The sequence below is a fragment of the Mesoplodon mirus genome, assembly GCF_964341445.2.
Source record: "Mesoplodon mirus genome assembly, chromosome: 1".
Lineage (NCBI taxonomy): Eukaryota > Metazoa > Chordata > Mammalia > Artiodactyla > Ziphiidae > Mesoplodon > Mesoplodon mirus.
The window spans coordinates 43,846,333-43,872,488 of record NC_138976.1 but is presented as its reverse complement, the minus strand read 5'-3'; the positions used below and the strand labels follow the sequence as shown (position 1 = coordinate 43,872,488).

The following is a 26,156-nucleotide window of genomic DNA, read 5'->3' as shown; positions in this document are numbered from 1 at the left end:
TTCAGGAGAAAACTAAGTCAGCGTTGGGCTCCTAGAGAGGGTGGGTGAATGTGAGCTCTCTCAGGTGTCTAAGCTGTCTCCTCCCTCTCTCCATTTGGAGTGGGGTCCAGACATATGCCACTGAGGACAAAACACACCTCTTGCCCTTACCCCTAATATTTTCTGCAGTCGCTGCCCTCCCCCCTCAATATTTAGGTATGCTATTTTCAGGTTTGCTCTACGCTTCACTGAAAAAATTACTATCCTTTATGTCCTCTGGGGCCTTCTGGCTTTGGTCAAACTTGCCATGGAGTTGTAAACTAGGGTTTCTCAAACTTTGATGAGCAATTAGATCTCCTGGGAATCCTGTTAAATGCAGATTCTGATGCCATGAGTCTGGAGAAGGGCTTAGAGTCTGCATTTCTAACAAGCTCCCAGATGGTGCTCAAAATCCATGGACCACACTTTGAGTAGTAAGGGTAGTTCGCTTCTGCCCTGCAGAACCTAGTCAGGGTCAGTGGTGGGGGGTGTGTGAGCACTGAAAGAACTGATCAGGTGTCCATCGAGGTTACCTCACTGACTCTCCAAGGGTATTAACCAGCAATAATGATAAAAATATGGAATAGCTGGTGCACAGAGATGCACTCTAATTGGGCTTGGCAAAAGGTAGGATGGCTTAAGGAGGCTTGGGAGAGTGAATAGGTAGAGACAGCAGTGTAGGCACAAACATAGAAAGCATGGGGTTATCTGAGGATTCTCTAAAGATTCTGCTGTATCCTATTTAGCTTACAGGTCAAAAATAAGACTTGTCTAAGATGAAATTGATCCATTATGTGGATGTCACTGGAATTCAATCCCACCTATAGAGAAGTCCCTTCATTAACACGAATGTGTGAGTGGAGACTGAGTGGAGATTAGGAGTGGTGAGGGTACCTTTTAAGCACAATTCTAAGCAGAAAGTCATGGCAGAGAGATTGCTTGTGAGTGCCATGAGGAAGAAACCTGGAGCCTTTGCTAGCATCTTTTGATTAGATAGCACAAGTTCTAAGAATTTTCAAGGTCAGATATTACTGTAAACGTGAACACGCTGATTGCTTAAGAGTGGAGTCTCTTGTTGAAATCATTACTCAAATGATTAATACTTTAGGCTTGGAACAAGCCTAGCCAGAGCACTAGATGATAAAACACCCGGGTTTTAAAGCTTTCCATTCTTTAGGCTGTACATAAAGAGTGCCTTTAAGGCCCACTCATTCAGGAAGAATGTCACAGCTCAAGAATGCTCATTCACACAAACAGTGGGAGTCAATGACTTATGCTGCCTAATTCGGGAGCAGTTGCCTCCTATGCAAAATGCGCGTCAGGAGCAAACTATAAATATTGGAAGAGTTTTCCCCACAGCTTTTCATTTTTGCTGTTTTATCCAAAGATTCATGACGTCTGGATGAACTAGAGCTCTCTACAGCACTTAGAATTGCCCTCAAACTGGCCGGTTTAGGTTTGATGTACTTAGGCCAAAGAATGTATGGTGGGGAAATTTCTCCAAATGTTACACATTAAGAAAATATAAAGCCCCCCACTACTTGTTCTTAAGGCCATTGGTCAGGACCCATGTCTTGTCCTGGGAGTGAAAGGACAGAAAGTTTTACCTGCTTTTCTGCCTTAAAAACGGAGAAGAGTATGGTTCAGCTATAGACTCATAATAATCATGATAATTAAGATTTATACTTAAATAGCTCTTTTTGTCTCAAGAGTACTAATGTTAATTAATTATGCCTCCTGAAGCTCCTGAGGAGTTGCCAAGCCAATGCTATTATCCTCTTCTGTCGGATGAAGACTCCTTTGTTACAGAAAATGGGAAGAGGCTCCCAGTGCTTCATGGCACAGTAATGGTTCATCCAGAAAGAAAACCCAGACGTCCGAACCCCCGACGTTTTCAGGCCCCGAGTTCAGCCTGCCATTTAAACAGGGAAGAGGAGAAGGATCTGGAACTCAAAAGGCAGACTGCCTTGAGTTAGAAAACACTGTTGACAAAGCAAGGGCAGTTTATTTGGAAAGAACAAATCTTTTGCTATGCCTTTATCATGTGGAATTCTTTGAAATATTTTTTAAGATCACACTAAAAAGAGTCTGCAAAAAGAATTGCAAGAAAAGTCTTAAAAAAATTTTTTTAGAGGATTAGAGAGAGACTAAAAGCTTAAAGGAAAGAAACAGATGTGTCTCCTGGCCTCCACTATTATTTTTATCTTTAGAGCAGAATGGAAAGTGAACCCTCTGGTCAGGCTACCTATCTTCCCACAGTTTTTTTTTTAATCCTACAAATGTGCTTTTCCTTTTACTGTAGAGTTTTACAGTTAAAAAGTCATAAGGATTTTCTCATGAAGATTTATATAAAGTCATAAGATTTACTCACCGGCTATAAATGAGATTAGAAAATGGAAGTAAACAGGTCCTTGCTTGAAGTCATTTAGCATGGAATTAAGGGGATGGCGGAGTGCTTTGGTTTGATATTGTTGAGGGGAGAAAAATGATTTTATCATCCATGTTTAGAAGCCTAAATGCCCAAAGGATCTGTGTCTTTGAGGTGCAGACATGGCACGTTGAATACGAAGCTTTGTCAGGAGTGTGTGTGTGGTTATAATACAGTTTCCATTGCTCTTTTCACTTGGGGCGTTTCAGATTTCAGGCTGTGCTCTGGACCTTAGTCCTCTTCCCATAATTCCTGACAACATGCCTTGGGTCAAGAATGAGGTACTGACAGAAATAGAAGAATATGTTGCACCCATCTTCTCAGACCATAAAGAGATGCAGTCCTTTTTCCCTCCCCTTGAGTTTTGGTTGACCTTTTGACTTTTTTTGGCCAATAGCAAATGGGAGAAATAACACTGTGTCAGTTCTGAGTCTAGACTTTAGGTTGGCTGGAGATAAACACCAACCTTGGGAAAGAGGTCGTGGAGGATTACGAAGATATGGAGAGAAGCCCAGCCAGCCCCAAGCTGTCCCAGTCATACCAGCCGAGGGGCATGGAGGGAAGGGAAGTCAACTTGGATCTTGCAGTCCCAGCTGGACTGCTCCAGACAGCATCACATGGAGCCCACTAAGCACTGCCCAAATTGAAGAAGTAGGACAAATAAATGATTGTTATTCTTATTGTTTTAGTAAAAAAAAAAAAAAAAAAGCACGAGATACTAGTGAGTATAGCACCTGGAGATGCTCAGCAGACTCTTGAGAAGATAGTACTTGAACATCAGACAAGCAGAGATTGGCACTCGTCTGGTTTTGGTTGGTGTAGCTTCTGCTCTTGGGTGAGCTGTGGAGGTAGAGATGGTCTGCTGCTTGTTCAGAATGCCAGTGGGTTAAGGGAGTTCCAGGATGTCTATATTTTATTTTGGAGATTCCCAACATGAAGCGTTAGGTCTTGAGGCCACCTCTGCTACCTCTGTCTGAGATTTCTTACTTAAACAGAGCTACTTGGATAGTCTTCAAGGAAACATAATCCTTCTCAAATCTCCACGATAAGTGCATTACTCAAGTGCATTTATCTTTCATTCGTTCTCTTTTCACTGGCTTTTTCCCTCCTAGCTCGTGTTTGTCTTTTCTCACTCACCTTTTAATCCTGATTATCTCCAACAGTGGTTCCTACCTTTAGCATATAACGGTACATAATGACTGAATTTAAACTAAGTAAATTATACTTTAAAATGGCAGGGTATCTTCAAAATTTGACTATTGCCAAAAGTCTGAAAAGGAAATGGTGAGTTTTTTTTTTCCTGTGTCTGCATTTAAAATGATGTTAATAACTACTGAGCTATTGGTGTGTAAACCTCACTGAAGGTTAGCTTGACTGAGAAGTTGCTAGAAGCAAAATAATCTGCTTGATAAGCTGGGGTCAGCTGGAGTAATGTGACCCTGGCTTTTCATAAAGTCCAGGTCTGTGCATCCGTCCACATGGCAGGCCTCCTAAACCTTCGTACAGAAAGAGGCATTTCCTTCTTTCGATGAGTAGGTCCTCGTCAGACATAGTACAGTATGGTAGGGAAGGAAAAAAAAACCATTATTGTTCCTCCTACATTGTCTTTCTGTGAGTTTCATAATCTTGCACTAAATTTGGCTAATCCTGACAATGACAGTGAAATGACAGTACTTCTCATGCATCTGGGACAATGAAACTAGGAAAATATAGTGCTTTTCAGAAAGTGTAGACATGACCTAATGGTTTTGATGGTGAATTTGGCAGAAAAGGCATGCACTAATATGAATCGGAAGTCTGGAAAAGGACCTGTTTTCCAGATTCTGAGCTAACCTATTTCCTTTTGATCCCACCCCAAACCCCAGTTTTCTGTACCTGACATTTGCTAAGTTGAATTGATTCGACATTTTGGATCTTCCTGGGGCTTTGTGTGAGTAATGTGTTTGGGTGTTCCCTTTCTGTGATGAGCCTGAATACACCTGTATGTCAGTCATATTCACTGAAGCCCTTTCACGTGTGTGGTATAGATACATCTAGCTCTGAATCCTGAGTCTTTTTACTTTCTTATGGAATCATGTGGTGGCTACATGTGGGGTTGCTGAGAGCATGAGAATAAATCAGGGTGACTGACTGGTCCCAATTTTAGCACTACAAGTCCTATGTCCAGGGAAAGCCCTCATCCTGGACAAATTGCAAGGATTTGTTTGGAACTATCCCAGTTTTAAAACTTAAACTCCTTGGCCTCAGGCAATCTTGGTTGGTTGGTTGGTTAATCTAGTACAAATGAGGGTCCATATACTTATATCCAAATACTTTAAAAATATACATCCAGTTAAGGAATTGTTAAATAAGTTCTATCCTCCTACCTTGGCAAATGTATGTTTATAATGACCTGGAAGCCTGGGTCTGAAGATCAAATTCACAGACTCTTGGAGTTCCAAGCCAGAACATAGTGGTTTTGGTAGAGCTGGTCCCAGCCATGGCCCCTGCCCTGTGCCTCCGGCTACATGGCGAGAGGTATAATGAGAGGGGATAGGTGTGCATGTGGACACCTCAGCCCACCCGCCCTCGCTCAGTCCTCACCCCACCCTTGGGGTCTTGAGTCAGAGGGAGGGAGCTCACACTGATGGTGAGGCCGCCTGGAGCTGACCAATGTAGGGGAGAGGCTGCCTAGTCCCAGAAAGTGTGTGTGGGGCCTGTGTTGAGGGAACTCTGGGTCCCGGGGACCTGGAGTCAGGTCTAGAAGTGAAGAGTAGACTCTAGTGGGCGGATACCTTGCAGATTCAGATGGTAGGTTGAGGGCACAGTGAGAAGGGGATCTGAGTGGTTTCTTCTAAAGTAACAGATTACTGAGCAGTTCAAAGAATGACTTGCTCTCTTGGGATTATAGAACCTTTCCTTCAGCAGGGGTGGAAAATCCTCACCTTGAGGGGACACCATTAGGTCCAGGGACTTTGCAAAGAGAAAGGACTTTCAGGGGGTGAGTGGGTGTCCTGCAAATGATATTCCCAGGACTGCTCCTGGGATATTCTCCTGCTTTATTCACTGAATTACCCCTCAGCCTGCAGGACAACTTTCAAGATCCTTCTCAGGAATGTCATATCAGCTACAAATAATTCTGACAATGCATATTAGCATTTTGTAACTCAAAGCTACTTTGAAGTGGTGTTTGAGATTATAAAACTCAAAATACAATTGAAAATGACTGGAATCGATAACTTAGCATGAATTCATCAGAAGTGGCTGCACAGGTTGTGCACTGCACAATTCCAGATGGTTCCATTAACATAGATGATAGTCTTAATGGTGCCCCCTAGAGTTGTACAAAGCATGGACTGCGTGGCAGTATGTAGCATCCCTGAATCGAAGTGCCCAACAATCTACTTAATTTTTCCCCTGCTAAAATAGATATTCTTCTAGTTGAACTGTGTTGAAATTCTAATTTAGCATTAGGACTACTTTTATTTGGTTCTTCATTTAGACTAACCTTGATTCTTCACTGGGGAACACATGAACAGAAACTTGGCTCAAGTTTCACTTATTTTAAGTATTTTTCTGCTAAGAGTTCAGAAATGAAATGAGAACCAAGTAAACTTTATGGTTTACACATTTTACTTTTTCACATGGTATGGTAAGGAAAGACTAAAAGCATAGAAAGTGGCTTTGGAAATTCATTTTGTAATCACTTAAATATTACATCAAAATTTAATTTTAATTCCAAGCAGGCTTTCATATAGACACCTAGTTAGTTCCGAGTGAAGAGTAAGTAGCAAATGTTTTTTGTCACCGGCTCTTTTTGACAGTGATTTTAAAAAGTTAAAAAATTTTTCTTTTTTTGCAAATTCTCTTAGGAATATTTTTAAATGAATATTCTGACCATCTTGGAAACTAAAAACACATCCAAAAAAATTAAATGATATACTCTTGAATTTCTCTGTGATATAACATTTATTTATAATCTCAGTAGAGAAAGTACATTTATTTTTCTATGCTGTATTAGGGTAAAAAAAAAAGAAAAGGGTTTATTCTGTCGTGGAAATGTCCCTGAAAACCAAGTGGAGAGCAAAATTGTGCTTTAGGTATTATTATCCAGGCTGGTTAATAATGTGTTTGTGAATACAAATGGACCTGCCAAAACATAGTTTGAAAGTAACCCCCAAACCATCAGAGAATAACAAAAGTGGTATAGAAATGATCTGTTTCTGGAATAGAAATACCAAAATTACAATTAAAATGACCAAATGTTTAATAGAAACAGTTTTAAAAAAAAGGAAGTGGTCATAATCCATTGATTGTTGAATATTTTATTGCTAAAGTGATTTGTAAATTCTGTTTATCCTTTTCTTTCCTTTTTTGGAAGAGAGATGAGGTTGTGGGCTTGGAGAGAGCAACAAGGTTAACATGAAGCAAACCTAGAATTTCAGATTTTATTCCCCTATCCTATAAAATAGTCTATTCAATTAGAAAACTTTCAATGTATATTTCACCGATTTTAGTGAGTATAAGTTAGTAATTTTTTAACTTCAAATGCATACTTAACAAGATATCTTTGTTTTGTTTTCTTTTTAGGTGCAAACCCAAATTATCCTGATGTAATTTATGAAGGTAACTATCCTGTGGTCTGTATTTTGTATTTTTTTCAAAATGTTTGTCTAAAATGAAATAAAACAATTAAAAGAAAAACTAACTTTAAGCTCAGTTAAATATACACTTCAAGCATGACATAGGCCAAAATAATATTTCAAAAATCATTCAGTATTGATGGCTGTTTTCCCTTGATATTTACAATGCCTGTAAATAACGTTTTCTCTCTCCTGCTTGTTCTTGGAAGTAGTAAATCCATTGCGGTGCAACAGACATTTTGTTTCCATAATTGGGAACTAATTACCTGTTTAAAAGCCATGACTACCAAGAAATGGGAGGTGTATCAGTTTCTGGCCGTGACAGTAAACCCAATTCAAAATTATGTTTCTTACAAAATGAGGAAGGCTGGCTCACACACAGGAGCCTCAGAGTCAGGGCATATATATGTGTATATATATATATATTTTTTTTAAATTACATTTATTTATTTATGGCTGTGTTGGGTCTTCGTTTCTGTGCGAGGGCTTTCTCTAGTTGCGGCGAGCTGGGGCCACTCTTCATCGCGGTGCGCAGGCCTCTCACTATCGCGGCCTCTCTTGTTGCAGAGCACAGGCTCCAGACGCGCAGGCTCAGTAGCTGCGGCGCATGGGCCTAGTTGCTCCGCGGCCTGTGGGATCTTCGCAGACCAGGGCTCGAACCCGTGTCCCCTGCATTGGCAGGTGGATTCTCAACCACTGTGCCACCAGGGAAGCCCCAGGGCACGTTTTAAGGTTGGTGAAACCAGCAGCTCAGCCATGTCATCAGGGATCCAAGGGTTTTTTTTTTATCTCTGCACTCTCCTGCCCATTGTACTGGCTTCGCTGAAGGCTGGTTTCTCTTACGGTTTTAAGATGAGTCATTCACATTGATGAGAGAAAGGGAAGAGCTTTTGAAGTGTTCCAGAAGAAAGAGAACTTTCCCAGAGATCTCCACCAAGCCCTCCTGTATCTGTTTCAAGACTCAGTTGGATTATGGTCCATTTTTGCCTCCAGTACTGAGAAGAGGGCTGGATTACCCTTGACTAACTAGACCCACCCCTGGAGTTTCAATCAGCTTCCCTAGAGGATATGCTTGATCCCCTTGAATAAAATGGGGTTCTCTTAGGAATGTGGAAAGGGAGAAGCCAAAAGATTCACTATATTAGCTTACCAAATATCTTATCTTTACTTTGCTATTTTAATTGAATCCCAGGGCTGTTTTACTAGGTATGAAAATCCATCTTCAACAGTTTTCAAACCACCTTCATGACCAGGAGGCTTCCGTTTGGGGAAGTGACAGCCTAAATTTCAAGACTTGGCTTGAAATTTAAGATTGATTAAAACTTACATTGATTAAAAAGATACATTTATATATTTATTCTATAAAATCTATTCTTTAATTTTATATATACACCTTGACAAATGTGTATATTTATAATATAAATATAGTTTATAATTTTAATATAAAACAATTCTCTGTATGTTTATTGTACGTGTGTATATTTAACTTGAGCTAATTTTAACTAGGGAATTACATTGTCTTTACCTGCTTTATGCATGTTAAGCCATCTTTCCTCCAAGCTGTGGTTTGGATAATTTTGTGCATGTGATTTGTGTATTTTTATTTTTATTTGTTCTGATATGGCTTAAAGAAAGAGTATGTCAAATTGTGTCACAGAGAAATATGTTTGAATTGTGATTTTCAGTTTTAAAATTATGTTTTGGACTCCTTTCCAATAACTTTTAAGACTCTAAAAATGTCATCTTTCCATTGGTCTCAGGTCACACTTTGGATCTTTGGGCTACAATGTCATGATATTAAACTATAGATACTTTAGTGGTTTAACTTTGCATGAGTAGCTGGATATAATATGAAGAGGGAAAATAAGCAAATAAATGATATCTCCTACTGTTTGATTGAAATATTAAAAAGTTCTAATATATTCAAAATGAAAATGGTGAGAATGTAGTTTTGCAGTTAAAAATAAAACAGCTACAGATGGAAAATATATGCTTTTTCTGTTAATTTTCATTCACATTCAAAGGAACACTCTGCTAATAAAATTATAATTTAAATTGGTTGCCCTGAGGCCAGCTTGATAATTCTACCAAGGGAAGATTAGCTAGGACTGACTTAATGAGTTTGTTTGTTCAGGATGGAAATTGAAGGCACCATACCTATTTAGAATAAAAATACAAAAATTTATAAACAACGTGGTCTGCAATAAGTTTACCAAAAACTTTTTATGACTTTTACATGTAATATTGTTAATAAAAACTTTGCCTACAAAAAACTCATTTACTTATATCCTGATCCCTGTAGACTAAAATTGATTCAGAAGAGCAACTACATTTGAGAACTGAGAGCATACCCTCACAATTCTAAATGTTGTATTGGTGAAGTTCCCTATACATTAATTCTGAAACTGATATATTGGCAATTCAGAACTCTTCAAAAAAGTTCAGATGTGGACCCAAGTTCCCTATTGGTGCCGATTCCACATTCTACCTTGAGTGCTTCTGCCTTGGAAATCAGAGCTGCTGATTTCAAGCCTGGTTCACGTCTAGGCTCTGTTGCCTTCTTGCCAGTTGACTTTAGACTAGTCACTTAACATCCCTTAGCTCTCATTCTGCAGCTGTAAAAATTGTGGTTAGACTCGATTTCCACAGACCCTTCCAGGTCTATAAATCTGACTCTTACATGATCGATTCTCTTTTGTACTTTCATTAAATACTTTATCAAAAAAGGAATATATTCTTATGTGCAAAGAAAAATCCTAGACCTGGCTTGGAATTTGACCAAACAAAGCAATGATGTAAAGATCTGGGCTGAACATAATTTTGGCATCGCACAGTCCTAACGCTGCAATGGATTTAACCCAACGGCAGGTCACGCTTCTCCCCAGCCACGCTGTCAGTGGTTTGGAATCTTGTAATTTGTCTTGCTTTATTCTGGGTTGTACTGTGGCCTCATGTTTGTTGGCAGCCTAATGACAACTTCATACTTCCTTCTTTTTCCCCTTTCTCCAATTTAAGATTATGGGACTGCGGCAAATGACATTGGGGACACCACGAACAGAAGTAATGAAATCCCTTCCACAGATGTTGCTGACAAAACCGGTCGGGAACATCTCTCGGTGAGTGGGATACTTAAGTGTTGCGTAGAATGGTTCTGAGCATTTTGGATGCTTGAATGTTGGAGGAATGGAGCTGCTTCAGTGTGAGTCTTTCAACAAAACCTTTTTATTGTTCAGCTATAAATAGAGTGTTGAAGTGTGGAGGAACTAATGGGAAGGTTTAAGAGAGTGATAAAGGTACCATATAGCCTCTGACCTACTGCTGGTGATTCCTGTTTTAAATATCTGTCCTTTAAAAGATTATTACTAGAAGAGCAAGAAACCAGCTTTCTCATTCAGGGACATGTGGAGTTCTTTCTGTCTCCACACCTGTCTCCTTAAATATTTTAATAAAAATTTCAGTGCCCACCAAACGTAAGGAATCCATTAGGTTCTGGAGGGACTGGCCGTGGGGGGATATAAATGTACGAATGAAACACATATCTGTCCCTTTGGAGCTTACACTTAAGTCAGAGACCTGAGACATGAATATTAGTACCTAAATTACAAACAGAGGCTGAGCAAGGCAATGCGAGAGAGCGAAGGAGAGGGGCAGGCGCCCTGTTCCTTCCTGCTGGGAGAGCCAGAGGAGTCTTTGTGGGACAGGTGGCCTTTTCCACGGCCTATGCGGAATGCCTGGGATTTGGACATAGCGGAAACGAAGGGCAGGGCGTTTTGGGTGTGTGAGCCTGAGCCTGCAGTCTGGAAGCATTCTTGCTTGGAAGGTAAGGCATATGAGGGAGGGCAGTCTGAGGCAGGGCCATGAGGTCTTGAACCACAGTGCCAGGTAGTTAGCTTTATGGCGCAGGGAGGAGCATTGAAGGGGGCATGAGTGAGCAGCAGGGCTGCATCTCCCCAGGACTGTGTGGCGGGGCTGGTCTGTCAGCTGCTCAGGTCAAAACCCAGCAGATTCCTCCATTCTTTTCTTTTCCTTCTTGTCTTGTGCGCCCAGTCTAACATCCCATGAGTTCTGCCTCCTTGTAAACCGCCAACCCATCCATATCTCCCTACCTCCCCAGCCTCAGCCACAGGCTAACCCAGAGGCTGGCAAACTATGGCCCTCGGGCCAAGTCTGGCTTATGCCTGTTTGGGGGCAGTCTGCAGGCTAAGAATAGTTCTTACATTTTTAAGTGGTTTGAAAAAAAAATCAAAAGAAGGGTGACATTTTGTGACAAATGAAAATTTTATGAAATTCACATGTCAGTGTCCATAAATAAAGTTTTATTGGAACACAGTCATGCCTATTTACATATCATCTGTGGCTCCTTTTGTGCTACAGAGGCATGTGGAGTAGTTGCAGCAAAGTCTGTATGGCCTGCAATGCTGGAAATATTTACCATCTGGCCCTTTGCCGAGAAAGTTTGCCACAATTGCTTGTTCCTGGATGACTGCCACAGCCTCCTACCTTGTCCCCCCTCCCACTCTTGTGATCTTCTGGCCTTTCTCCATATAGCAGCCCGAGTGACTTTTTTTAATAAGTTTTTTATTTTATAAGTTTCATCTGTACTACCTTGTGATCCAACATCTGAATATACTACAAAGTGATCATCCCCACAAGTCTAGTTAGTATCCATCACCAAACAGTTGACCTCATTTATCCATTTTGCCCACCCCCAGCTCCCTTCCTTTCTGGTAACCACTAATCTGATCTCTGTATCTATGAGCTGTTTCTATTTTGTTTTCTTTGTTTGCTTGTTTTTTTTTTGTTTTTGTTTTTTGATTCTACAAATGAGTGAGATCATATGGTATTTGTCTTTCTCTGTATGACTTATTTCAGTTAACATAATACCTTCAAGGTCCATCTACGTTGTCACAAATGGCAGGATTTCACTGTTTTTAATGGCTGAGTAATATTCCATTGTGTATATATACCACATCTTCTTTATCCATTTGTCTATTGATGGACACTTAGGTTATTACCACATCTTGGCTATTGTAAATAGTGCTGCATTGAACATACAGGTGCATATATCCTTTTGAATTAGTGTTTTCATGTTCTTGTATAAATAGCCAGAAGTGGAATAGCTGGGTCATGTGGTAGTTCTATTTTTAAGTTTTTCAGGAATCTCCATACTGTTTTACATAGTGACTGCACTAATTTACAGCTGCACCAATAGTGTATGAGGATTCCCTTTTCTCAGCATCCTTGACAACGTTTGTTATTTCTTGCTTTTCAATAATAGCCATACTAACAGGTGTGAGGTGATATCTCATTGCGGTTCTGATTTGCATTTCCCTAATAATTAGTGATGTTGAACATCTTTTCATGTGCTTATTGGCCATCTGTATGTCTTTGGAAAAATGTCTATTCAGATCTCCTGCACATTTTTAATCTGGTTGTTTGTTTTTCTATTGTTGAGTTGTATGAGTTCTTTATATATTTTGGATCTTAACCCCTTATCAGATATGTGATTTGCAAATATCTTCTTCCACTCAGGAGGTTGAATTTTTATTTTGATAATGGTTTCCGTCACTGTGCAGAGCTTTTTAGTTTGATGTAGTACCATTTGTTTATTTTTGCTTTTGTTTCCCTTGCCTTTGGATTCAGATCCACAAAAACATTGTTAAAACTAATGTCAATGAGGTTACTGCCTGTTTTCCTCTAAGAATTTTATGGTTTCAGGTCTTACATTCAAATCTTTAATCCATTTTGAGTTAATTTTTGTGTGTAGCATGAGATAGTGGTCTAGTTTCATTCTTTTGCATATGGCTGTCCAGTTTTCCCTGCACCATTTATTGAAGAGACTATCCCTTTTCCATTGTATGTTCTTTGCTCCTTTGTTGTAAATTAATTGTCCATATACATATGGGTTTATTTCTGGGTTCTCACTGCTGTTCTCTTGATCTGTGTGTCTGTTTTTGTGCCAGTACTATATTGTTTTGATTATTATAGTTTTGTAGTACAGTTTGAAATCAAGGAGTGAGATACCTCCAGCTTTGTTCTTCTTTCTCATGATAGTTTTGGCTATTCGGGTTCTTTAGTGGTACTATTCAAATTTTAGGATTATTTGTCCTAGGTCTATGAGATATGCTATTGGAATTTTGATAGGGATTACACTGAATCTGTATATTACTTTGGATACTATGGACATTTTAACAATATTAATTATTCCAGTTCATGAATATGGAATATCTTTCCACTTATTTGTGTCTTTTTCAATTTCTTTCATCAGGGTCTAATAGTTTTCAATGTGTTGGTCTTTCACTTTTGGTTAAATTTATTCCTAGGTATTTTATTCTTTTGGTGCAATTATAAATGGGATTATTTTCTTAATTTTTCTTTCTGATAGATCATTATTAGTGTACCGTACATTTTATCATGTCATCTGAAAATCATGACAGTTTTAGTTCCTCCTTTCTGATTTGGATGCCTTTTACTTCTTTTTCTTGCTTAATTTCTATGACTAGGACTTCCAACCCTATGTTGACTGAAAGTGGCAACAGTGGGCATCCTTGTCTTCATCCTGATCTTAGAGGAAAAGCTTTCTGCTTTTCACCACTGAGTATGATGTTAGCTGTGGGTTTGTCATATATGGCCTTTATTATGTTGAAGTATGTTCCCTCTGTACCCACTTTGTTGAGTTGTTATCATAATTGGATGTTGAATTTTGTCACGTGCTTTTTCTTCATTTATTGAGGTGATCATGTGATTGTTTACCCTTCATTTTGTTAATGTTATGTATCACATTGATTGATTTGCAGATATTGAACCATCCTTGAATCTCTGGAATAAATTATATTTCATTGTGGTGTATGATCTTTTTAATGCATTATTGGATATGTTTTGCTAATATTCATTGAGGATTTTTGCATCTGTGTTCATCAGGAATATTAGCTGGTAATTCCCTCTTTTTTTGTGGTGTCCTTGTCTGGTTTTGGTATCAGGAAAATGCTAGCTTTGTAGAATGTGACTGGAAGGCTTCCTTCCTCTTCAATTTTCTGGAAGAATTTGAGAAGGATAGGTCTTAAATATTCTTGGAATGTTTTGTAGAATTTGCCATTGAAGCCCTTTTTTCCTGGGCTTTTGTTTGTTGAGAGAATTTTTATTGCGGTTTCAATTCCCTTACTAGTAATTTGTCTATTCAGATTTTCTTTTTCTTCATAATTCAGTCTTGGAAAATTGTGTTTCTAGGAGTTTATCCATTTGTTCTAGGTTGTCCAATTTTTGGGCAAATAATTGTTTATGATAATCTCTTATGATCCTTTGTTTTTCTATGGTGTCATTGTTATTTCTCCTCTTTCATTTCTGATTTTATATATGAGCCCTCTCTCTTTTTTATTAGTCTAGCTAAAGTTCTATTGATTTTGTTTATTTTTTTAAAGAACCAGCTCTTAGTTTTATTGATCTTTTCTACTTTTCAGTCTTTATTTTTTTCTGCTCTGATTTTTATTATTTCCTTCCTTGTACTAATAATGGGCTTCATTTGTTATTCTTTTTCTAGTTCCTTTAGGTGTAAAGTTAGACTGCTTATTTGGGATTTTTCTAGTGTCTTGAAGTTGGCCTGTATTGCTATGAACTTCCCTCTCATAACCACTTTTGCTGCATTCCAAAGATTTTGGTATGCTGTATTTCTGTTTTTATTCATTGCTATGTATTTTTTTTTTCTATTTCTTTCTTTTCTTTTTTTTTTTTTATAAAGGTGTCACATTTTATTTATTATCTTTGGCTGTGTTGGGTCTTCGTTTCTGTGTGAGGGCTTTCTCTAGTTGTGGCGAGTGGGGTCCACTCTTCATCGCAGTGTGCAGGCCTCTCAGTGTTGTGGCCTCTCCTGTTGCGGAGCACAGGCTCCAGATGCACAGGCTCAGCAGTTGTGGCTCACGGGTCCAGTTGCTCCGCGGCATGTGGGATCCTCCCAGACCAGGGCTCGAACCCGCGTCCCCCGCACTAGCAGGCAGACCCTCAACCACTGCGCCATCAGGGAAGCCCCTATGTATTTTTTTTTATTTCTCCTTTTATTTCTTCAAAGACCCATTGGTTGTTTAGTAGCATGTTGCTTAATCTTCACCTTTTTGTAGTTTTTCCTATTTTTTTCTTGTGATTGATTTCCAGTTTCATACAATTGTCAGTGGAGAAGATGCTTGATATGATTTTAATCCTCTTGCATTTATTAAGACTTGTTTAGTGACCTAACATGTGATCTATCTTGGAGAATCTTCCATTTGCACTTGAGAAGAATGTATATCTACTGCTTTTGGGTGGAATGTTCTGTGTATGTCCAGTAACGTCATCTGGTATGTGTCAAAGTCTGATGTTTCCTTATTAATTTTCTGTTTGGATAATCTATCCATTGGTGTAAGTGGGGTGTTAAAGTCCCCTACTATTATTGCATTACTCTCAATTTCTCCCTTTAAGTACATTAATATTTGCTCTGTGTATCTTGGTGCTCTTGCGTTGGGTGCATATACATTTGTAAATGTTATATCTTCTTGCTGGATTGACCCCTTTATCATTATATAATGCCCTTTGTCTTTTATTACTGAGTTTGTTTTGTCTATTATTCCAGCTTTCTTTTCATTTCCATTTGCCTGGAATATCTTTTTCAATCTCTTCATTTTCAGTCTTTGTGTATTCTTTCTTCTGAAGTGAGTATCTTGTAGGCAACATATAGACCATGCTTTTTTATCTGTTCAGTTGCTCTTTTAATTGGTGAATTTTGTTCATTTACATTTAAAGTAATTATTGACCAGTATGTATTGCTGTCATTTTGGTAGTTGTTTTATGGCTGTCTTTGTAGTTCTTTTCTGTTCCTTTCTTATTCTCTTTCTCTCTTACCTTGTGTTTTGGTGGTTTTCTTTAGTGTTATGTTTAGATTCCCTTATCATTTTTTTCCTGGATTTACTATAAGTTTTTCCCTTGTGGTTACTATGAGGTTCACATATAACATCCTATGTAAGTAGTAGCCTATTTTAAGTTGGTAGCAACTTAAATTTGAACACATTCCAAAACATTATCTTTTTTACTCCCCATTCCCACATTTTATACTTGTGATGGCACAAGTGGAGGCTTTGTTCCTCTAGTTTTCAGGTCCCTTTCTGAGGGAATTATTTCATATTTAGTTGAAAGATTTGCTATGTCCATGGTAGGAGATGAGTTTAGGATCTTCTTACACCACCCTTGAGCCTTCTCCCTTGAGTGACCACTCTTTTATTATCATTCTCAGAGTCTTCCCAATGCATTGTATTAAAACTTTTGTTACAGAAACTAACTCATCATGGTGGTTGACAGGGCCCTACATGTCTTGACCTTGTCTGTCTCTCTGACTTCATCTCCATACTCTCTTCACTGTTTACCAGCTATCTTTTTAAAATACTCTCTTGCATGCTCCAGGCTTACTCTTGTCTCACAGCCTTCATATTTGCCGTTCCTTCTAGAAGGTATGCACTTCCCAATGGTCATCACATAGCTTTAGCTAGAGTGACCAGCAGCAGCCATTACCCTGTTTCATTTTCTTCTGAGCAGTTATTATTGTGTGTAATTACCTTGATTATTTATTTGTTTACATGTTTAATATCTTTTTCCCCTCCCTGATTCTTCAGTAAGATTCTTAGTATAGGCAACTCAGTCAGTGTTTTTCATGGCTGTATCCCTAGTCCTTAGAATAGTGCCTGGCACCTAGGAGGTGATTAAACTAATGATGAACACTATAGAATGGGTTGCAGAAGAGAGGGATTAGAAGTGGGGTGATGATGATTTAGGTGTCTGGTGCAATGATAAAGAGATGTGATGGATATTTAAACCAGGGCCATGCAGTGGGACCAGGAGGCTCATAAATAGATACAACTTAACTGCAACTCAAAATATGCACATCCAGTATTTGGAGACACATACCACACACATGCACACACACACACACATTTCCACAGATGACTATGTGCATTGCATTGAAATAACAAGGAAAACTGCTGTGTTAAATCAACTGCAGAATGTTTTCTAATTCCTGCCTTATGCATTCATTTCAGTTTTTACTCTCATACCAAACCACTTAATGTTTCTTGGTTTGAGAACGTTGTTTGCATATGTAAGGAATCCAAGGAACATGTGTTAAGCCCACAGATGTGTATGTATTCCAATTACTAAAAATTATATACCAACTTCAGTTTTCTCCTTTAAATCCAAATGATAAATTTAGGCCCCCAATTGGCATATCTTGATGTTTGAACTATCTATAGTAGCGTCATTGGAAGGCAAGATGAGTGAAAATAATCTTCATTGAAAGTCTGTATGTTTTGACTCCACCTGTGGCTCTTAGAAATCTGCATGAGAGATGCAAAGCAATGTTTTGTAGAATTTTAAGAAAATTTTAAAATTAAGTGTGGATCAAATATTTGATACATAACAGTCCCTGATCACAGGGAAGATCATTAGATTAGAAAAAGAGTTTCAGAGTCAGGGAGCTGATACAAAATTCAAAGGTGTTTTCAGAGCATTTGCAAGACAGCCTTAAGCATTCACCTTTCTGGTCTAGCAGATGCTCCTCATGAACCCTGCTGGATTTTCAGAGGAGAGCAGCTCTTTGTTCTATGCTGAGAGGTAGCCTCAGATAAAAACTCACTAACCAACCAACCAAACAAACAAACAAACTCACTCCTGCTTTTCTCCCATGTGAAGACCACCCCCACCCCAACACACATGCACAGAGTACATGAAATTCTGTATTTATCAAATAATTTGTTTTTGAGGAAATGATTCTTCTCATTGTCACAGGAGTCTTTGTTTATTAAAGGATTCTTTACATTTAGAACTGCTTCAATAGGTTTAAATATTTGTTAGCAGATCATTAGCTGCTTTTCTGGAGAAGAACACCTTTCCATTTTCTAAGATGACTTAAATATTCTTTAATGAAGTAGATAACTCAGGGCAGGTATTATTATCGCCACGTACAAATGAGGAAACAGAGGCTGGGAGAAGTGAAGCACCTGTGAGGTCTCACAGCTGGTAAAGGCAAGGTATCCTGGGTTCATTAGGACATAGGTCTCTTGAATGCCAGTTGAGTACTTTCCAAAGTGTGTAAGACTGTGGTTCTGCAGAGTGATCCTGGGACTCAGGGCAAGTCCTCCAAATGTCTCTCTGTCCCCGGTTCCTTATCTATAAAATAGTGTTTGAACTTGTTTATTAATGAATTCTTCTTTCATCTGTAGAATTTTGGAATTTAATAATAGGGTAGAGAAACTTATAGCTAAAATAATATGATCTCTTTCCCATGCAAATGTTAGTTAGAAATAAAGATTGAGAAAGAAACATCCGAAATCATTAGGTAAGTTTGAGGGAAATGATCTTGGTTAGAACAAGTTGATTTATAACTAGCCTTTTAGGAATCACTACCATTCTATTTATATATAGACCACAGAGACAGAGTTAAGTTTGTACTCAGACATCTGCAGAAGCATTCTGTGGGACAGCCACTTACAGCTGAAGCACCAGAGGAAAGAACGATTACACCTTTGCTCCATCCTAGCCAACTGTTTGGCATGTGCTCTTTTCTGTGCTTTGTAGCTTATTTAACGCTGTCCCCATCTGACCCCATCTGAAGGTGCTGTGGAGGGATTAGACATATGTTTTTATAATCCTGCCTTCACTCTCAGCCACATGCTTTGGAGAGGCAATGTAGTGGGTAAATCACACATTTTATACTTGGGCAGACTTTGATTCCAATCCCAAGTTTGAGAGCTGTGATCTTGGGCTGCTTATTTATTTATTTATTTTATAAATCTCAGTTTTATCATCATCATCATAGCCAACATAATTAATTACTTATTATAGTAAGCACTATGTCAAGCCCATTATCTGCATTGACTAATTGAGGATTTATAACAACCTGCAAGGTAGTGTTATTATATTTTCTATTTTATACATGAGGGTTATGAGATGCTGAGAGGTTAAGTAATTTGGAAACCATGTAGTTAGTAAGTGGTAAATCTAAATTTCAAACTCAGGAACAATCCATATTCTTAATCTCCACTTGATACTGCCTCTCACTATGAGCTGGGTATATCAGTCAGGATAAGCTATGCTGCAGTAACAAAAACCCCCAAATTTCAGTGGCTTAAGACAACAAACGTTTATTTATTGCTTCATACACGTATTGGCTGGGAGCTCTATCAGCGTCATCCTCATTCCAAGGTGAGGCTGACAAGGCAGCTGCCTTTTGAAAAGTTAGCATTTATTATGGCACAGAGAAAGAGAGCACTACCCTTGGCACTATTTTTTTTTTTTTTTTTTTTTTTTTTTTGCGATACGCGGGCCTCTCACTGTTGTGGCCTCTCCCGTTGCGGAGCACAGGCTCTGGATGCGCAGGCTCAGCGTCCATGGCTCATGGGCCCAGCTGCTCCGCAGCATGTGGGATCTTCCCAGACCGGGGCACGAACCCATGTCCCCTGCATCGGCAGGTGGACTCTCAACCACTGTGCAACCAGGGAAGCCCTACCCTTGGCACTATTAACACTACTATTATTGATGAATAAATTTTTTTGTGGGGGGCTCTCCTGGGCACTGCAGGATCTTTAGCAGCATCCCTGGCCTTGACCCACTAGATGCTAATAGCACCTTTCTCCCAGTTGTGACAACTCCAAATTGCCAAACGTCCCCTGGGTGCAACATTATCCTTGGTTGGGAACCACTGCTTTAGTCTAAGATCTTGCAGTAAACAGTGAAATCCTCCTCCTGGCAGTGAAACAGGTCTCAACTCATTGTCCAGAACTAGTCACATGAACCCATCTCACCACAAGGAAGCCAGGAAGTGAATCCTACAAAGAGAAGCATAGGGGAAAACAGAAATGTTTGGGAAACAACACTAATGATTACCACAGATGGGGACAATAATAATATGTCGTATGGACTGTTATGTGGATTAAATGAAACTTAGACATTTAAGTCAGTATGGACATCTAGGACAGTTTAGGCAAACTATATCCAAATCCAGCTATTCATCTGTTGTGGTAAATAAAGTTTTATTGGAACACAGGCACACCCATTTGTTTGCATATTGTCTGTGGCTGTTTTCACACTACAGCAGGGGAGTTGTCTAGTTGCAACATAGACTGTAGGCCCCCAGAGCCTAAAATATTTACTATATGACCCTTTACAGGAAGAGTTTGCCAACTCCTGGTTTATAGAAACAAATTTATTTTGGAAGCGGGACTTTGGGGTAAACAGCAAAAATGGAAGATTATGCATAGTCCTGTGTTGATCTTTGTTTCTAAATTGTTAGTGTGTACTTAGCATTATGCACTTGTGCCTCTGTGATCCCCAGCTTGGGGCTGTGACAGGATTCAGAAAGATCTGCATCTACTCTCTCTACTTGTATGATTCACAACTTGCAGCTACACCTTTAAGTTAAAAAAACCACTTTGTATTGATCTTTCTCATACATACAGAAAAGTTCACATGTCATAAGTCTACAACCTCGTGAGCTTTCACAGGCTGTGCTCACCCACAAGTGCCTTCCTGCTCCCTTCCAGACCTACTCACTGCTCTAGGGCACCCTGACTTCTAAGAGCAACAGTAGTCAACTTAAAAAAAATTTTTTTGTCATGGACAGTTTTCAAACATGTACAGTGGTAGAGAAGATCATGAGATGAACCCCATTGTATCTTTCAGCAGCTTCAAAAATTATTAGTATTTTGTCATTCATGCTTTATATACTCTCTCTCTCACTTCTCTCTCCAGATAGGTAGGTAGGTAGGTACATAGGTAGATAGATGGATGGGGAGAGATAAAATATCTATTATCTATACATTATATAATAATATAGGATGTATTAGTATATGTTAATCTGTATAATATTAATTGGGTACCTATTTTTATAAGCTTTAACTTATCTTTTCTCATTTGTAGAGATAGGGATAATAATAGGACCTGCATAAATCTTCCTAGGGTTGTTAAAGATTAATTGATATCCATAAAGCTCTTAGAAAAGCAGGCAGTAAGTATTCAATAAATATTAACCATCTCCATCAAAATCAGCATCACCTGGATATAAGAAACTAATTATCAAGATCATAACTGCCCTCCCTTCCTTTCTCTAGGTCTATGCTGTGGTGGTAATCGCATCTGTAGTAGGATTTTGTCTGCTGGTAATGCTGTTTCTGCTGAAGTTGGCAAGACACTCCAAGTTTGGCATGAAAGGTAAGAAGGGTTGTGTTTATTTTACTTCTTATGTGGAATCATTTTTGGCTTGTGACTAATGCTAATTACCACTAAAGAAGGAAGCAGCTAGATTTACGATGTCTAGGGGTGAAGGCTGAAAAAATAGCAACAAGGCTATGATACTACAAATCAAGACAGAGCAAAATCATGTTGATTATTCAGCACTACTCATTTTCCAATGAGGACAGTTATCCCAGAAGGCACAGAACTGGTTTCTTGAGTTTCAAGTGCCTAATAATGATATAAAAAAATAGTACCCGAGTTTTACTTTTGTTTCAGGAAAGGCAGGCCAGGCTGGGTGGCAGTAGGCTAGTTATGGACACATGTATTTTGTGTAGAAAGGTCCTTTCTGTTGTACATTTGACTTCTAGAATTTCCATGGTGTGCTTTTTGTGTTGCTGCTGCTTTTTCAGATTCTCATCTTTTGAAATTTAAAGTGTTGGGAAGCAAAATAAGAACAGCCATTGGAGGTACATTGATGCTTTGTGAATGAGTGGCTTTTTATTTTAGTGGAAAAGTTCCTAGTGCTCGATTAAAAATTAGGGTCTCTGTAGCCTCTCAGTAGACCATTGGTCTCTTTTAGAGGATTGAAAATTCATTTTGGGGGACGGGGGAAACGTATTTAAATGTTCTTGTGATATAAGTAGCCAAGAGTTTCAGTGATTAAAAAGCATTTGCTCTGAAATTTAAGCGTATGTATTAACTCATATGTTATCGTTGAATTCTGTGTGGTCTCTTATAAATAGCCACTCACTTGGGAAATCTGTGAGGAAGGTTTAGTGGTGTCTTTCTTTTTTTTTTTTTTTTTTTTTTTTGCTGTACGCGGGCCTCTCACTGCCGTGGCCTCTCCCGTTGCGGAGCACAGGCTCCGGACACACAGGCTCCGCGGCCATGGCTCGCGGGCCCAGCCGCTCCGCGGCATGTGGGATCCTCCGGGATCGGGGCACGAACCCGTGTCCCCTGCAACGGCAGGCGGACTCTCAACCACTGCGCCACCAGGGAAGCCCCCAGTGGTGTCTTTCTTAATTGTGTTGGGGAGACAGTCAGGTGGGCTTTCTTGATCTGTACGGTTCATTACAATTACCATTAATGTCACTTGCTTACTTGAAAGTGATGTTTAAGTAGCAATAAGTTGTCCAATGTACGCTGGTCTCGGGGGTGAATCAGATCCATTTCTGATGCTTTTTCCTCTGCCTTTGTTGGTGCCCATGACCAAGATTCCCAAACCTGAAATGAATGAGGAGGAGCAGTGATAAACTAAGCCTTAAAAAAACACCTAAACCTTCTCCTGACTCCCTCTTTGGCCTGTTGATCCTTGACATTTCTTTTGAAGGAGGAAAGACCTCTCATTCTCCAATTATGAATAAGGCTTGGGAGAGGGGCTGTACTACAGTGATTTTAATTAATCCTATGGTGGTGGTTTGCAAACTTGACTTTGCCTCGGAAACTCCTGGAGAGCTTATGAAAACAGATTTCTGGGCTACCCTGAGTGTTTCTGATTTAATAGGTCTGCGGTGGGCCTGGAAATGGGCATTTCTGATGGTTTCCAAGGGATGCTGCTTTTTCCCAAGCATTCTCAGAGAATCACCTTTCTGTGGGATAAACATGGTTTCCCAGGTCTCTTTCCAAGCATAACAAGATGTGGGAGAGGCATTTCAAACCAAACCCACCCATGGCTTCGAAGACTTTTCTGGGTCCCCGTGTTCGGCTGGCGCCCAGGTCTGGCCTAGGCTACTCCTCTCTATGTGTTAGCCGCCTCCCATGGGATTTTGTTCTCCTCATCCTGATCAGATGCTTTCTTTCCTTAGAGGTACTTGGGGTGGATGTCCCCAGGCAGAGTGTTTACTGGACAGAGCCAGATTCTAGCTCTGTCACTTTCCTGTCTTGAGGGTTGACTTGGAAACTTTCTTCTTGTGGGCTCTTCAGAGAAAGGGTATGTTCAGGTCCTACTGGGAGCTCAGAAAGGCTTTGGGAACCCTAGGAGCAATATTTGGGAGTTACTCCCCATCCCCACTTTGTGTTAAGAAAACAACAGAAGAATGATCTGTAAATGTGAACTCACTCTCTGTAGTGCAGTGATAGAGGAGAATAAAAGGCAGATGTTTTGTTTCAGAGAAGATTGTATTTCATATAGTGACTCTGTCACTAAGACTGACAAAGTATTTTATTTAGATAATTTGGGGTGATCACTGCTGAAGCACCTACATTTTCCGGGTATAACCTAAGGGTATTGTTAATGATTGGTAAGAAAGATTTTACTTAACCTTGTCACAGATCCAGTAAATGACTTTCTTCAGGCAGTAACTACTAGAGCATATGTTTTACTCCCTTATTTTTAGACATAAATAAAATTGTTTTTAAAATTTTGTCTCAGAGACTCAGGTTCTTGTTTAGAATAGCTTTTTTCTCTGTTTTTAGCTACACGTCTAACTGTGCCATGGTTTGGACAAAATGGGCCTGAGTTGAGGTTCTTGTTTTATTGGTCAAATGCTGAGCTGTAATTTGGGGGATGTAGAAGAGAAGACGAGGTTCATGCAATGAAACTGCCTAAAAAGTGGTGTTTAACAATTAATGTAAGTTAAAAGAACCTCTTGTATAACATAGGGGACTATATTCAGTATCTTGTAATAACCTATAATGGAAAAGAATCTGAAAAAGATATATATATATATATATATTCTTGTGTGTGTATATATATACACACACACACATATATACATATATAGATGTAAAACTGAATCACTTTGCTGTACACTTGAAACATCAACTATACTTCAATCAACTATACTATAAGCAAATTAATGTGACTTAATGTACTTTAAATGCTATTAGAGCTGTTGAAAAAACATGCACCTTAAAAAGGGGAGAATGTGTAAAAACACTATTATACTTCCTGAAATAACCAGAAAACATGTCACTTGTGATTTCTGAGTAACAACGGTATGAAATGTGCATAGCCTTGGCCAGAACCAGTGCCTTGGTTCTGTGTAAGAGGCCAATGGCTGACGTGCAAATGAGCTATTCCAAATGTAATTCTTGCCCTCCTAAGCACCTTTGGGGAGATTCTACCGCCGTGCATATTCCCTTGTCCTGGGGATGGATTGAAACTGAAGGACGGCAGCCAGCCCACTCATAGGTATTTCCAGCTTTTTGCATCCCCAGCATTGCACACTTCAGCCTCCCCTGTTTCAATTCATGGTAGCAGCGTTGGGATTATAGATTACAGTTTAATACTATTGATTCAACTGATTCCCAGGGTAACACAAACCAGAAATCTCTTAAAATCACACTGCAGCTGCATGCAGGGCAACTCAAGATTTATGGATCAACCCTAGAACCCAAACATCATTGATGGCATTGCTTTCCATGGAAAGGTGATCCCTAAATTCCAAATCAGGGAGTTAAACCTAGATCTTAGAATACAGCAGTGAGCTGTGCTGTGTTCTTTGGAGATGGGTCTATGTGACTGTAAGCTTCATAGGATTTTTTTTTCATCTGTTCTGTCAGTTCACTATAACCAAATCCTGATGGTGCAATCTAGAACATAGAGTTCAGACTGTGAGCTCCAGAGTTCATATGGGTCTTGTTCATCATTACTTACCCAGTGCCAAGGCCAAAGTTGGCAGTTGATAAATATTAATTGATGGAATGAATGATCACAGAGAGTTTTCAACTCCATCCACTTTAGGTTGTTAATTGGAAAACAGTTAATATTTGGAGGGCAACTTGTATATGAATGGTTAAAGAGAGATATTGGAGCTTTTCTAAGCTTCTAAACTTAAAAGAAATTATTCCAGATAAGTAATGGTCATAGACAGGAAGCCATTTTGTCCAGGTTTTGTCTTAGGATATGTGGGTTTTCACACACTGTTTTAAACTGTTATTGTTGTTGAAGTTTGGAAGATTCATTTTGACTTTCCATTTTGCACATGAGCCTCTTCAATTTCTGCCTCTCTCCCTCCAAATGTGTGGCCTCATAATATGTGTCTTTGTCCAGCTTTGAGGCTGGCAGAGGTGCCAGATGGTGGCTCTCATCTTGGTGTTAACCTAGAAATTATGTTTCATTATCGTTTGGTATGTTTTAAGCCTCTTGTTGAGAGTGTCCAATAGACTACCAGCCCTGTTTCAATAAAGATGTCAAGAGGTAGAATTTATCCTATTCCATTTCTCCATGCTCATTTCTGTGCCTTAACACCATCCTTTTGGCTTTTGGTTGAATATCTAGTTATCATAATTGCAGAGTCCTGAATAAAGCTTCTCTGTTAGTGTTTGGCCATCTGTATAGGGATTATTCATATGCGTGTTTAGTATGGGTGCATGAACTATATAACACATCTATCTAAATCTATGCCTGTATCGATACCCTGTAGGTAAATGTATAATTTTATCCCTTTTCTTTGAAGAATGCCTGTGATTTATTTTAATTTTCACTGAAGTAGGTCTCAAGCACCTTTCCAGAGCAGCTCTATTGCCAAAGGAACAGGCAATCAGGCCTTTGAATGCTCTCATTTTTGTTGTAACCAAGTCTTATGTTTAGTTCTCACATTGCTTCCTGGCTCCCTTTCTTCGTTGAAAATGTAGAAGTGCACATAAAGAGGAAATGGAAGCATCTAGGGGCACAAGGGCTGCCAAGTCTTCTGAGAGTGATCCACATTGGGAGCCCCGCCTGATGGCATTGATAGTGAACAGGGTTGGAAAAAAAAAATAAGGGAATCAAAAGGGCGGAGGGGGATTGGCAGTCATCACACTGGTGAAGAATAGCTGTGACCATCAGCTTTCTGTTACTTGCGTTTCCTGATGGAAGTCCACATACAATATTTATTCTCTAAGTACCAATGCATCCTTTG

At 39.2% G+C, this 26,156-nt stretch overlaps 1 protein-coding gene across 8 annotated transcripts in view; it reads left to right on the top strand.

The window, feature by feature from the left end:
• Positions 1–26,156, top strand: part of NTRK2 (neurotrophic receptor tyrosine kinase 2) — a gene marked incomplete at both ends in the record, with an annotated part of 393,544 nt that overhangs the window by 84,571 nt on the left and 282,817 nt on the right. For 7 of the 8 annotated variants that reach the window (XM_082612253.1, XM_082612252.1, XM_082612256.1 and 4 more), the window contains 3 exons: positions 7,016–7,051; positions 10,084–10,184; positions 21,189–21,288. In XM_082612253.1, coding sequence (XP_082468379.1) covers positions 7,016–7,051; positions 10,084–10,184; positions 21,189–21,288 — 237 coding nt within the window. The remainder of the gene's footprint in view (positions 1–7,015; positions 7,052–10,083; positions 10,185–21,188; positions 21,289–26,156) is intronic. The other variant, XM_082612254.1, reaches the window with a different exon arrangement.